This window comes from Netta rufina (assembly GCF_964035555.1).
Source record: "Netta rufina genome assembly, chromosome: 2".
Classification (NCBI taxonomy): Eukaryota; Metazoa; Chordata; class Aves; order Anseriformes; family Anatidae; genus Netta; species Netta rufina.
The window spans coordinates 97,146,051-97,159,440 of NC_140124.1; the positions used below are offsets into that span (position 1 = coordinate 97,146,051).

Here is a 13,390-nt window from a genome sequence, read left to right on the forward strand (position 1 = left end):
TTATTTTTGTTTGAGGAAAATTGTGCCACTTTATACCCATTATCCACTGCTTCATCAGAGTAGGGTAAAAGTGTACTGGGCTAATCAATGAAATAGAAACCCTTTTATTCTTGTCTGCGAAGAGCTTTATATGCTCTGTAATGTCTGAGGTGGGCAGTGAGTGAAGAGTCAAAGCATTGCATGTTATGCTTAGCAGGTGGTTTGTCATTTTTGTGGGGGAAAAGTCCAAAGGACTACAATTTGACAGACTCATTGCAAAAGCTAAGTTTCCTCTGCAAATACTCATCCTGTGCTATGAAGTTACATTGAAGCTATAGAAAACTTTGGGTGGATTTTTTTCCCAGAAGTGGTAAGTTTTGTCAAGGATGGAGGGAGTATAGTGAGCTGTAATGGAAGTGGTCTCTTGGCTCACTACAACTGGAGCATTGAACTCATGTGGATTTGTATTATGAGACACACGTTTCTCTGCACTTGTTTTGCTAGGGAAATGGGAAAAATAGTTGTGTAAAGGCTAAATGCACTAGCAGATTGGTTTGGGTTGTGTTCAGAGCTATGACCAACTGTCTTTCACACCATTATGCTGCATGCAGCATATTCATGACAGAAGTATTTGGTCAGAGTTGACTTCCAACAATTTGACAAGCATCAGACAAACCTGGTAAAGAGATCTGTGAAGTAAAATGTCTGATGGCATTATTGCCTTCTAACCAAATCAGTAAAGTTAGGCTGAGAGCCATTTTTGTCTGCTGTATCTTAGCATACATAATGAGAAATCAAACTTTGCAGTTCAGATTGACTAATGCAAACATAATTCTTTTTTTCTCTCAGCCTAAATACTTACTTATTGAAGCCTAATTGCTGTAGATGTGCCATTCTGCTGTGTGTTGCACTGCAGTCAGAGTACAAAACAGGAGCTGGACTGTACCTTTCAGTGGTACTCAAGGGAGCAAGTGCAACCTCCTCAAGAATTTTGATCAGAAAACTCTTCTATTTTCTTCAGCCACTTAGGAAATGACCAAGAGATCTGTAACCTTGTTTGCTGAACCAGTTTATTGGTTTGTACCCCTTCTGTCATTTTCTTTTCTCCATTTCTTTTAGTTTGATCAGCAGGTGCTCCCACTGCACACCAAGTGGTGCAGTGCTCCTCTGCACCACCTCCAGTGGCAGAGGAGCCAGAACCGGCCTTGGTATTTCTGGCAGATGACCTGCACTGGTCCACAGATTAAATAGTTTTTCCACACTTGCCTTTGCTACTCAATGCTGCTGAGCACCAGATAGTTGAATCGTGTTTCTGAGGAAATCAAGTGTTGAATTGGCCTGACCTTTATTTGACCCTGGCTTTCATAGCATATCACTGTGTCTAAATATTAGAACTGAACTGCCTAAAAAAAACAAAAGACAAATGTTGAACAGCACTATGATCTCAATGCAGAGTTGGAACCCAAACATCCTCAGCTGCAGTTCCTGTGTAGTGATGCTGGACTGGCTTTTTCTGTCCTTTCCATTCTTTCAAATGCCTCAATGTTACCCTTAGAGTTACTAAAAGCCACATATTCCAGAAGAGACCTTTTTCAGCCTCTCCAAGTAACGCAAGGCAAACTACTACCTGTACACTGCACATATACCTTACTACTACTTCAGTTTACTAAACATCTTGAAATCTTAGTCATTATGAAGCAGAGTAATTTTTAGGTGTAACTTTCAACTGTTTAAGTGACTAAATACAGGTAAGTCAGTATAAAATTCCACATTTTGATATTTTATCATCAGCATTTCAGTAAACATACTGAAATATAGTTAGGATTAACTGTTTTGTGTTGTGTTTAACTATCTAGTTGTCTCATCATAGAAGAGAGAGGAGAAATATACTTTGTATTTTTTATGCTGAAGAGCACCACTTCATAAATATACATGACTTATGCAGAAAGAAAAGTTGATTCAAAAGGTCCCTAAAGTTAAGTGAGATCTTTTTCATCTTTGTACCTGGAGAAAAAGAGGGAAACAAGAAGGAAATTAGTAATCAGTAACAGCAATCTGTAGTTATTGTAAAATGTAGTAAGTATTCAGTGTTGTGACTTTGATTACCTACTTCTGATGTTTGTAAAATCTCCGTCTGAGATGGAGATCTCACTTCGTATAAATCAAGTTTTGATAGTAGCTATTCAAGCCACAGGGCTGAGAGGTTCCAGTTAATTTGAGGCTTATACAAGAGTGTTGATTCCCAAGAACTGGGATAAACTGCTTCTGCCAAACTGAGCTTTAAGGCATGGTGGTTGTGAAAATAGAGATGGGGCATGACTCATATGGGCAGGCAATGGGAGTTAGTTTTAATATTGCTTCTTTGAAAGCACTCCTGGAGTTTCTGTTAATTGTGTTTCACTAAGAGACTGGATTTGTTGGTCCATTCGTGTTCCTTCATTTTGGGAGTCACTGCATGTACAGGGAGCAAACAGATTGGCCACTGTCACCAACATGGCCAGGGAAAGCTGTGCCAGTGGCAAGCTCTAGAGCTGCACTGCTCGAGGGGTTGTGGGAAGGTGACATTGCCTGCAGGAGTAGTCTTCTGCTGTGCCTGAAGCGACAGATCCCTGCTTGCTTTTGGGATGAAGCAAGGAAATGTGCTTCCCACACTCCCACTTGTACAGCTTTCAATGTCTTTATTCACTTAAATGCGAATACAAGAGCATACACTTTAGTAGCCTTTCAGTTATGCCTATGGCAATGCATTCTGCTATATGTACTCTTAAAATTAACCCATTTTACAAGAAATTAAAAAAAAAAAAAAAAAAAAGCCTGAAGCTCTCTTCTTCCCTGGGCAGCTTTTTCTTGTACAAATGACATGCTATAGGAAGGGTGCTCTTGTTTATTCTATGTCTTAGACAACCTTGTCAAAGCAGGGCTTCGTCTTGCCGGAAGAAACAAAGAAAGTATCAGTACTGTGTGCACTGCATTTATGATGGGCCTTAATGGAAGAAGTCTAAACATTTGTTACTGAATCAGCCAATAGGCATATTTCTCTGTGTGCCATTAGTTCTGGTTATCCTTAAGGTATCATTAAAGGGGTCTGACTCTCCAAATGCATGTGAAGGCTTGGCTTACTTAGCTCAAATATTAACAGTATCTCTCAGTTGTATATTTTGAAATATTAGAAAACACTGAAGTGTGCAAAAATTCCATAAGAAAACTTAAATGTATGCTTTCATTACTGAAATAGAACATACAGACAGATTTATACTTCGCATCTCGCTGCATATGCATTGGGAGAAGCTACTTTTATGGCACAAATGCCCTTTGTTGCTTACCAATACACGTATTCAGAGACACAAAGCACAACTGTTGTAAAAAAATATTAGTATGCAGATGCTCTAGTGTTTTGTTAATGCATTTAATTAAATACAATAGCTCTTTTGTTCATTTTTCTTTTTCTGGCCTTGAATGGATTTGTATTATGGTATAGAATCTAGGGTTATAGCTGCTAGTTGAAATGTTTTGCCGTTTCTGAAAGTGTCACATCTTCGTGATGTTACTTTCTCTTTCATTTGACTAAGAAAAACAGTCGAGGGTTTTAATAGTTCCTAAGAAATCTGAAATTATCTTTTCAGGAAAACCAAAATCACAAAGGTGCCAGCAAATAATTTCCTTTTCTCCACTGATAAGGTCTTAAGTTGCAATTAGCATTGGTTAAATAATAGTATTCCTGAGAAATATTTTCAAATGTTTTAACCGAAGAAAAACCTTTCAAAGTTTTCCCCAACATTTTCTAGGTAGTTTCCAAAGGTGCACAGTAGAATTGCATGATGTATTTTTATATGAAAAGCTGTGTAAAACTGCAGCAGACTGATGACAATAAATTGTAGCCTGGTGAGTAGCAGGTGTCTGTTTGCAGAAACCAGCATTACTGTCTTGTGTGGTTATCCATAAATTTATTTCAGAATTAATCTCAGCCTGAGAAGAGGTTTCTTCAGTGCCCTGTGGGTGGGAAAAGCAATTTGAAATGACTGTGTCAAGTCTAAGATTGCTCTGGTGAATTAGTGAAGTATTTGAGCCTTGGCTACAAACAAAACGGTATTTGCCAGAATTGCTCCTGCTTATGGAAACAAAGACTAGATCAAACAGGAATGAGATAATTAGAAGATCCTAAAGCTAAAGGTAATACGTGACTGACTGCAACTTATCATGCATTTTCAAGTTCTGTTAACTCCAAAAAATGGTCTTCCTAACATGGGGTGAGTGTGTGAGAAGCATTTACTCTGAAGGCTTAAAGGCTACTTCCCAAGCAGTAACCTACTAATACTTTTTTTTTTTTTTTTTTTTTTTTAGTATTTTTTGGTGGTAAGATATATTCGTCAGTTGGATGCAGTAGGAATAATAGTGTAGAATGTAAGAAAAAGCACTAAGTTTTATGTCACTTGTAGAAGCAGATGTTAAGGATCGAGTGTGCTGTAACTGATTTTTTTCAGATATTTTACTGCGTGTGTCAGAACACAACTGTAGAGAAGGCAGCAAACACTTCATTCACTTATAATAAGGAGGTCCACCTCGGCTCCTTTCTTGGCTAAATGCTCATCAGGTTCTGGTAATTCTTATCATCACTTTTCACAAGTAATAAATGCATATTATGTCATTTTGCTCCAGGCCTTCAATCAGCATCAGAGCAAGGACATCATATATAGAAGGTCAGGCTCACACATGGAGGAAAAACTGTTATGGGAGACAAAGCAGAAAATTACAGCCAAGTATTCTCCACTTTTTTGAAGTGAGGACAATTTAAATAATAAAGAAAACCCTCACGCCTCATTATGCTTTTGGTTGTTAATGAAGTAACAGTGAGAAATTCAAAATGGGGACAGACCTGAAGCATAGAGATGCTCTGGCAGCACAGAGGGAGAATGTGCAGTTGGGAAGACACAGCCAGGCATGTTGCTTTAACTACCTTTATTTTTTCCTGTTCTGGAGACAAAGAGCGGAGTTTAGAGTTCCAGTCTACAACGGGAAGTACTGGAAATCCGATTGTCCAGACATTGTGCCTGAAAGCCCAATCAACAGTAAACCTTCCACATAAAGTTAATTTCAGTTGTGCTTCTAACAAGTATTAATCTATTTACAAACACTAGTTTAAAAAACAAAACAAACAAACAAAAAAAAAACACACATAGAACTTCTTCAAATTTTGTGTGAGAACATCATCAGCGTTTCAGTTGCAAGATAGCTTAATGTTCTGACAGGCTGCTAGAGAACATAGTTTCGCTGCAACTGCACAGCTTACGGGTTTTGTATGAAATGGCCATCTCAAGGCCAGGGAGAGAAAGCAGCATTGTTCCCGGGCTGTTTTTCACAGGCCTGTATTCATATCTCATCCTTGTTGTTTGCAGGAGAGGCAGATGTGAACCAGAACAATGGGACCTCCACGAAGAGCCCAGCGGTGACAGACTCCAAAGGCGCAGCAGACCCGAAGAATGCCTGGCCCGAGGCCAACCCAGCTGACACGAGCGGTCGCCCCCACTTGATCCGCCTCTTTTCCCGAGATGCCCCAGGAAGAGAAGACAACACCTTCAAAGATCGGCCCTCCGAGTCAGACGAGCTACAGACCATCCAAGAGGACAGTGCAGCAGCTTCAGAGAATTCGGATTTGATGGCTTCGCAAAAACGCTCCTCGTTCCGGCACGGATCAAAAATGGCCTCTGCAAGCACTACAGACCATGCTCGACATGGATCTCCAAGGCACAGAGACTCGGGTCTACTTGACTCGCTGGGCAGATTCTTTGGAGGTGAAAGACACGTTCCCCGGCGGGGCTCGGGCAAGGTGAGCTCTGAGGAATAGAGAACTGCACAGCTACAACAAAATAAAGTACAATTAAAAAGGAAGGGTGGGACTAAAAAGAAGGTGTAACTGCTATAATGCAAGAGTTGACTTAGCCAGCAAGACAGTACTTGCAGTTGTGTCATGTAATGCTTGGCTTTGATCTGAAAACAACAACAAAAAAAAGCATAGATCTGAGAAACATGAGGAGCTATTTCTGGGTCATAACAAGGAGTATTAGAAATCCAGGTGTCTCTAGAAACATTACCGAGAGGAACTTTTATGAACATTTTATGCGGTGCATTCTATGCGTTTGTATGCTGTGCTTTTTAGAGAGAGACGTCAGTCTGCTTTTGTGTGTTGTTTTCAAATATTTGCAAACTGGAGCTGGATGAAAGCACTAAATGCAAGACAATGGCTAGATAGTTTGGCACTAATTACGGGACGGAGTTGGAAATAAATGGTGGAAAAAGAACTGTGGCCAGATTCTCAGCCTGCTTGCACAAGGGCATGTTTTAAGGTCAGTTGATAGCATTACAAAATAGTCCAGCTGCTTTTTTATTCTGGTAAGAAGCAAAGACTTGTATTCTAACCATTTCATACTAGGAATTGTGTAACAAAACCATTTCTTTCTTCTGAATAGAAAAACAAGGTATTGATTAAAGGATGCTGCATTCTTTCCTACTCCAGGATTAATCTGCATCCTTTGATAAGTTTGCAGATAATGAGTTCACTGAGTGGCAAAATTTAAGATATCATTTACATAGCAAAGGGTGAAAATAGTCTTGTGTTTGTGTGTTTACACACTACATAAGCATTTGAATGGATCTACTCCTAAAATCTTAATTTTAGCTAAATCTATTGTTTAATATAGTCACTCAAAGTGTAAGTATTGCAAAACATAATGCTCACAGTTGTTGGCTGGCCACGAATTTTTTGGTAACCTTTGACAACCTTTGCTGTCTGTTCAACAGTTCTAACCCGCGATGCTTGCTAGGACGGGTCAGTACACGCAGCTTTCCCAAATCAGCCCTCTTGTGGTGTTTCATTGGGGTGTTATACTGCGATTTACAGCGGGTTTGTGATCACTTCCCTACAGAGCTGTGGCAATGTGTAGAGCACTGGATGGAAAATACTCTGGGACCTTAAGACCAGAACTACCAAAGCTTCTCCCGCTTGGTCACCAGTGCTGAGCACGCTGCGTGTTCTGGTCATGGTGTTGCTCCCCTTAACGAACCGGGGACGGTAGTGCTTGTGATGATAATGCTTACAACAAGGATTTAGCAACTAACTACAGGGATGTTCATACAGCAACTAAAACATGCAACAAGCAGTTGCTGCGAGAAGGAAGAAAAGCCACTTTTCTTCATCTCACAGCTGTCACGGACTGTTCCCAATGCTGCTGTATTCTGCAACCTGGTTGGCTAGCTCAACTCTTGCTGGTGTATTTGTATACTGTATTACTCACTGAAAAATCATATACAAAATGCTCTTTATACCAAGGAAACAATGCCAAAAACTTAAATTCTGCCTACAGACTATACAGAGGTGTGTACATTCTTGCCTAGCAATAAGACAAACCAACCAACCCACTTTTTAGTAGCGATGACTGAAAAGTGGCTGCAAGTTGTACAGATTTCTGTATTGTGTCCTTTGGGGTGAACATGATCGCTATGATTCCCTTCAGCTCTCTACAATCAATCATGTGCAAGGGGACAGAATAGCACCTGTCCTATCTCTGTTGCTGTTCAGTGAGCTTATTCTGAGGCACTTAAACATCTGTAAAAACTGTACAGAATTAGGGGTGATTTGTTTTGTTTTGTTTTGTTTTGAAGAACTACTGCATTTAATTTGAGGGTCCTGGCTTACAAATTTTGTCTAGAAGCACAGAGAAGTTTTGTTATTCTGGCAAAAGTCAGTCCCAGTAGCACTGCCTTCCAGTGCCAAAGCACCTCTACCCCTGTTTCCCACAATGATAATATTGATGCATGAAAAGATAGCCTAGGAAGCTACATTGCGGGAGAGTTTCAGTGCTGAAAATGTTGAGAATGTGCCACAAACGATTATTTATTTAGCCTTTGAATCAATGCCTTTTGGTTTCTTGTGTCAAGGAAGGCTTGTGCTTTCATTTATTTATGTGTGTGTACACAGAGGAAGGCGAGGGGGCTAATAGTCTTATCTGTACTTAAAACCTAAATAGCTCTAATTTGCCGAATATTGTAGTGTGAGTAGTGAGACATGCCAAAGGTGGTTGTGGAAGAGCTGAACAAGAAAGAAGTCTGGCAGTTTTCCAAACTCCACTAAGCAAACAGGGCTTTGGTAAATAGGATACCCTGAAAAGCACCTTCAAGGTTGAATTTCAAAGGCTTGACGTAGAAGCATTCCTGGAGCTGCACTGCGTATTTGCTTGCACTCATTGCTGACCAAATTTTGAAGCTTTTTAAAAGCATTTCTGCAGCTGCCTTCCTCACCATCATCCCTTTTCAGCCAACCCCTGTCCCAGTAGGAGCATGTAGCTGAACTACCCACACCAGCAAGCACTGGAATGCAAAGACAACACTTGCTCTTTGTACAAATTTAGGGCTGACATTCAAGCAAAACACATTATAAATTCTTTGTGGAGGCATTTTCATCTTCCAGCCATAGCTGAAAAGTACATAAATGAATAACATTCACTATTGTGTAAGGAAAGGTGGGGTAGGAACAAAGAAGGGACTGTTCTGTGGCCTCCTTTTCTCCCATGGAGCAGGTTCTCCCTTATCATGGAATTCTGAAGTTAAATTAAGAGCCCGTGGGAGTCCCATGGGAGTAAATAGAAATAGAAGTACTGGAATGTACAGAAACACTTTCTCCTCTACGGGGCAGTGAATTCATTTGCCATTGTCCCCTCCACCCCCTGCCGCATCAAGATTTTGATAGCAGACTCAATCAAAAGCAGCTTGAATTTTGTACTTCCACAATTTTTTAAGGTAGAATATTCGAAGCAAAGTTATTTTTGCACTCTGCTTAATTTTAATTGTATTAAAGATGTTAAAAGGGCAACAGAAAGAAACTGCAGTGCAAACACTTTAAGAAGCATGCAGCACAACAGCGTAACTATAAATTACATCCCTTCCAATCTTTACAGATGTAATCTATAAAGTGTTTGAGCAAGTTTATGTTAAAATGATCAAATCTCCCTTATGCCTCTTAGGTATTAGACTGTATTCAGCTTCAGTATGTGCTGAATACTGACTTGTTTCTTTTATGGGAACAACTGCAACTAAATCAGTTGGTTATGCTTTTGTAATTTTTCTTTATGATTTTTTTTTCCTACTAAAGTCTTAATTATGAAACAAGAACTTTTCTGTCCCGATTTAACAATATTCATTAACATACTAAACTTTACACTGCATTTGGAACAAACCAAAAAGCAACAGACTAAAATATTGTGAATGAGAGTAAATAATATGCCAAAGCCAGACAGTGAAAGATTAAATCCACTTTTCTTCTCTTGTATTAACTTCAGTTTTCTGTGTAAATTTGTAAAGTTGTCCTGTTGCCTGTATGAAGCCTTGCACCTGTGTTTCTTTCCCAAGATACATGTTTGGGTACAAGGAATATAGGAGGCAGCCACAGAGATTTCCCTTCCTGCAGCCACAAAGTATCTTAAGTACTTACCCATCTGAGCAGAACCAGGGGGTAGGATCAGAATTTTGGAAACTTCATTTCGAAACCCTACGCCAGAGTTAAGCAATGGCTGTGATGGGGATATACAGAGAGAGTTTTGGTAAAGCTGCAAAGGCAAAAGATTTAGGAACCAGGATTTCAAATAATAACACAGACCTATGTAATCATCCGAATACCCATACTTCTTTTCTTATTGCACTTGAACTCAATCCACATTTTTTTCATGCAAGCTTTAATGTATACTACAGCACCATGAAGATGTTGACAAGTAGTTAAAGCAATGCTAGTTGGACTAGTATATGATGTGCTTTGAGTAAATACTGTGATCTTTAATTTCCAGGTCTTGGTTTTCAGGGAGTGGTATTGCTTATGATACACTGGTTTTGTAAAACCTGCTGTGCAAGCAATATGCTTGTAAAAGTTTTTGATATAGTTTATGGTGATTGTAATGATTTTGTTTTAATCTCTTGCTTTATATGTGCTTTGTTTATGTATTCATTAAACTGTTTACATGACAAAACTGGCGTACTAATGATTTAATTTCTTTTAAATACTTTTAATACATTAACAGAAGTCACAACAAACTACTTCATAATACTTGATGGGATAATGAGATAATTAAAAGAAACTTCACTGACTTTTGTGGAAAGACACAGTATATTTGACAAATGAAACTTACCTTTTATAAGGAGGTGGCCACACTTTAAATAACTGAAGCTGCTACATCTGCTGTTCTCACGTTCCAGTGACGGGAACTGAATCTGGCTTTTCTTTTTCATTTGAAGGTAATAATGGATGATGAATGACCTAAAAATGAGTCAGTGTGTCAAAACCATCAGTTTCGTTAAAGTTAATTTGATTTGTAAGGTTGGCCTCTGAGCACTTTAGAATTCTTTTTTTAAAGCGAAACAAATACAGTAACTTGCACTAAACAAGCAAGTATCAACAGGTAAGTACCACATATCACTTGACAAGAAAAGGTTAAGGAGCCAACATCATATATGACTCATTTTAACATCTCTTAACACATATATAGTCCATATATGTTACACATGCTTAACATTTAACACATTATTTAATGCACTAATCTCTTACATTTTAAGGAAACATTTTAAGGAAATTACTGCTTGAAACTATATACTTTATAAGAGAAATTTGGAAGTCAAACTAGTTTAGATGAGACGCTGAGAGTGAGCACCAATTCTTGGTATAGCATTAATGATGTTTTGTGTCCGGACTAACTGCAGGTACAGGCAGAGTTCAGTTACAAGTGGAACAAAGCAGTCAGGGTCCACAGATCTGTAGCAGAATTTGAAGGGAAAATCATGATTGGATGGACAGGAAAAACCTATGCACGTAACTGCTTTTAGTATATTATTTTTCCCCTTCAAATTTGGAGAAGTATTTAATTATTTGTTCAGGCTAAAATACTAGTAAGTCAACTGAAGCATTTTAAAATTACTGGTTGGGGTCATTCTATAGCAAAAGACTTTCCTTTTTTGTTAAATTTCAAACTGTACCTTCCATTTCAGTGTTTACTAGCTTGCTTCTGGGGACTTCTCTCCACCAGTATGACATTAAAATGATCTGTTTGAAAAAGAGATATTAGGGCATCCTCAAGAAGACCACTGATAATTTATTTTAGTGCATGGTGACGATACAGGCTTGCTGCTACGTTTCCTCTGCACCTTAGCATGGCCACAAGAGAGGTGGCAATGGCAGCTACTGTAGGAACTGGCATTGTTAATTCTGCAGCAGTTCCTCTGGTTTTCAACTGCAAGGCACCACAGCACAGTTGAGAGTAAGGTCTGGCTTTGGTTTTACTATGATAATACACCCAAGAGTTGTTGGGTTTCTTGTGCTTGTTGTTTTAACAAGTGGGAAGGGCAGGGAGGAAACCTGAAACTCAGACACGGGTCAAATGAACATGTTCAAAGTTTAGTATAAGGCTTTTCTCTACCTAATGTTACATTTTCCTCATTATGCTTACTTCTCTATAGCTGAGCCAGATTTACAAATAAATTTCTCTACAGTTAAATCCATTACAGTGTTTTTTTTCTATCATATGTTAAGCTTGATTCCTTGCAAATCATGAGCTGTTATCCTTAGCACTTTTCATCCTACAGTGATTAAAGTGTTGGGTTTTTTTTTTGTACTTTAGCTATTTTGAGATTGCACAATAAATTCTCCCTGATAGAAAAAAAAAAAAAAAAAGTTTGTTTTTTCCTGACCTTGTTTTGTACCACCATCACCACACGTCATTAACACCAAATGCTGGCTTTTGCTTTATGTACTGATGCAAAACATTTTATGTAGTTCCTGAAATGGTGTCTGGTTAGGCATGTACAGTTAGTCATTTCACTTTAAAGCTACTGGGTTCCATCACTGAGCTACACAAAATCTTTCACTACTATTTTTGGATGCTTTTATTGGACCTTATGTGAAGCAATTAAAAAAAATGCCCAAAGCACTCTGAATTTCTGCTGGAGACGCAGAATGATCCTTAGCACCATTTTGCCTTTCATTCATAATGCATTTACTTTTTCATTTCTGACATTTCATACAATTAACATGCCTTGGAGGCTGTAAAAGCTTCAGGATTTTAGTGTTGTGTTTTTGTGTTGCTTTTTTTCCCTCCCTCCTCATCTTGTAGTGACTACACCATTGGAAATTTTACTAGTGGTAGTATTTGCTTCAAAGAAATAAGCTATTAACCATGCCAGGTCTAATTACTTCATAATAGTTGACTCTCCTTGCTATTATATGCTCCCTTTTCATTATGCTGATATCAGCAATAATACATGTAACAACCTGCACACAACTTGGGTTTGTCATTTTCTTACCTGTTATAGGCAGAAAAGAAACAACATTTGGCCAAGCCCTTCAAATATGAGAACTCTTTTAAGGTGGGGGCATGGATCTTACTCTTGTGTTAGCTACCTAAGAGCTGAAATGCGTATTTTCAGAAATAATTTTTTTTACTACAGCACCATTTTTACCTCAACTCAGGGCTGTAACATCTTTCCCCTTCATGGCCACAACCTTTTTCCTTCCTTTGATTTTTTTTCTGGTCAGTAGCTATGAAGTGGTAGTATATACCTGGTACTTACAGTTTTGTTTTCGAAATAATCAGCAACATTATATTTATTGCATGAGCTTCTTGGAGGTATGAAAGTACTGGGGATCAGGCCTTTCAAAGGGGTCCCCTTACAAACAGCAGGGGACAGCACTGAAAGTGCACCAGAGACAATGCCCAAGCAGTTCAAAGAGCCTCTACTGTGAAAAACATTTGAATATAATGACTAATCTAAGGTGAGAAATGCTGCAGAAAAAGCAAAGGTAAATGAAAGTGTTGTTTTTTGATGACAAAACCCGTTATGAAGTGTCACGACAGCGGAATGAAATAAACACGGAGAGAAAACAAGAAGGTATGACAGGACCAGTCTCTCACTTGGGAACTGTCTTAAAACAAGCCATTATCCTAAAACACTGTCAAGATGCTATTTCTTCATTCTTCCCCCCAATAATTTCTTACTGTCAACCTTCTAATTTGTGAACTGCAGTCATCAAGGCCCTAAGGAGTGAGAAGGTTTTGGAGAAATGTGGTTTGAGATTATGGATGATCCCTTACCTCTCTCGATGGAGTGTTCTCCGTTGCTTCCTTCTTCATGCTGTCACATTTGGGTTTCTTGTCAGTCATCTCTGGTCTTGCCTCCAGTGCTTTTCATTCCCATCTTTCTGCTACAGCGCCTCCTCTTTCTTTTACCACCTGTTTCAAGGCAAGGAGTGTATTACTGATCTCAGCACACGACTGGAAGCCAACACCTCCCGGACTCTCAGTCCCTCTCTCCCTACCGCCCTGCTCTGTCCCTTTGAGCAAGCGTTTTTGTTTCCATCTTACTTTCTGCTCATAACTAACAG

The 13,390-nt window shown here is 39.0% G+C and overlaps 1 protein-coding gene across 5 annotated transcripts in view; it reads left to right on the forward strand.

Moving 5' to 3' along the window:
• The window catches only part of MBP (myelin basic protein), a 114,932-nt gene that overhangs the window by 89,494 nt on the left and 12,048 nt on the right, over window positions 1-13,390 (forward strand). For all 5 annotated transcript variants that reach the window (XM_084282221.1, XM_084282223.1, XM_084282222.1 and 2 more), the window contains exon 4: window positions 5,373-5,803. In XM_084282221.1, coding sequence (XP_084138347.1) covers window positions 5,373-5,803 — 431 coding nt within the window. The remainder of the gene's footprint in view (window positions 1-5,372; window positions 5,804-13,390) is intronic.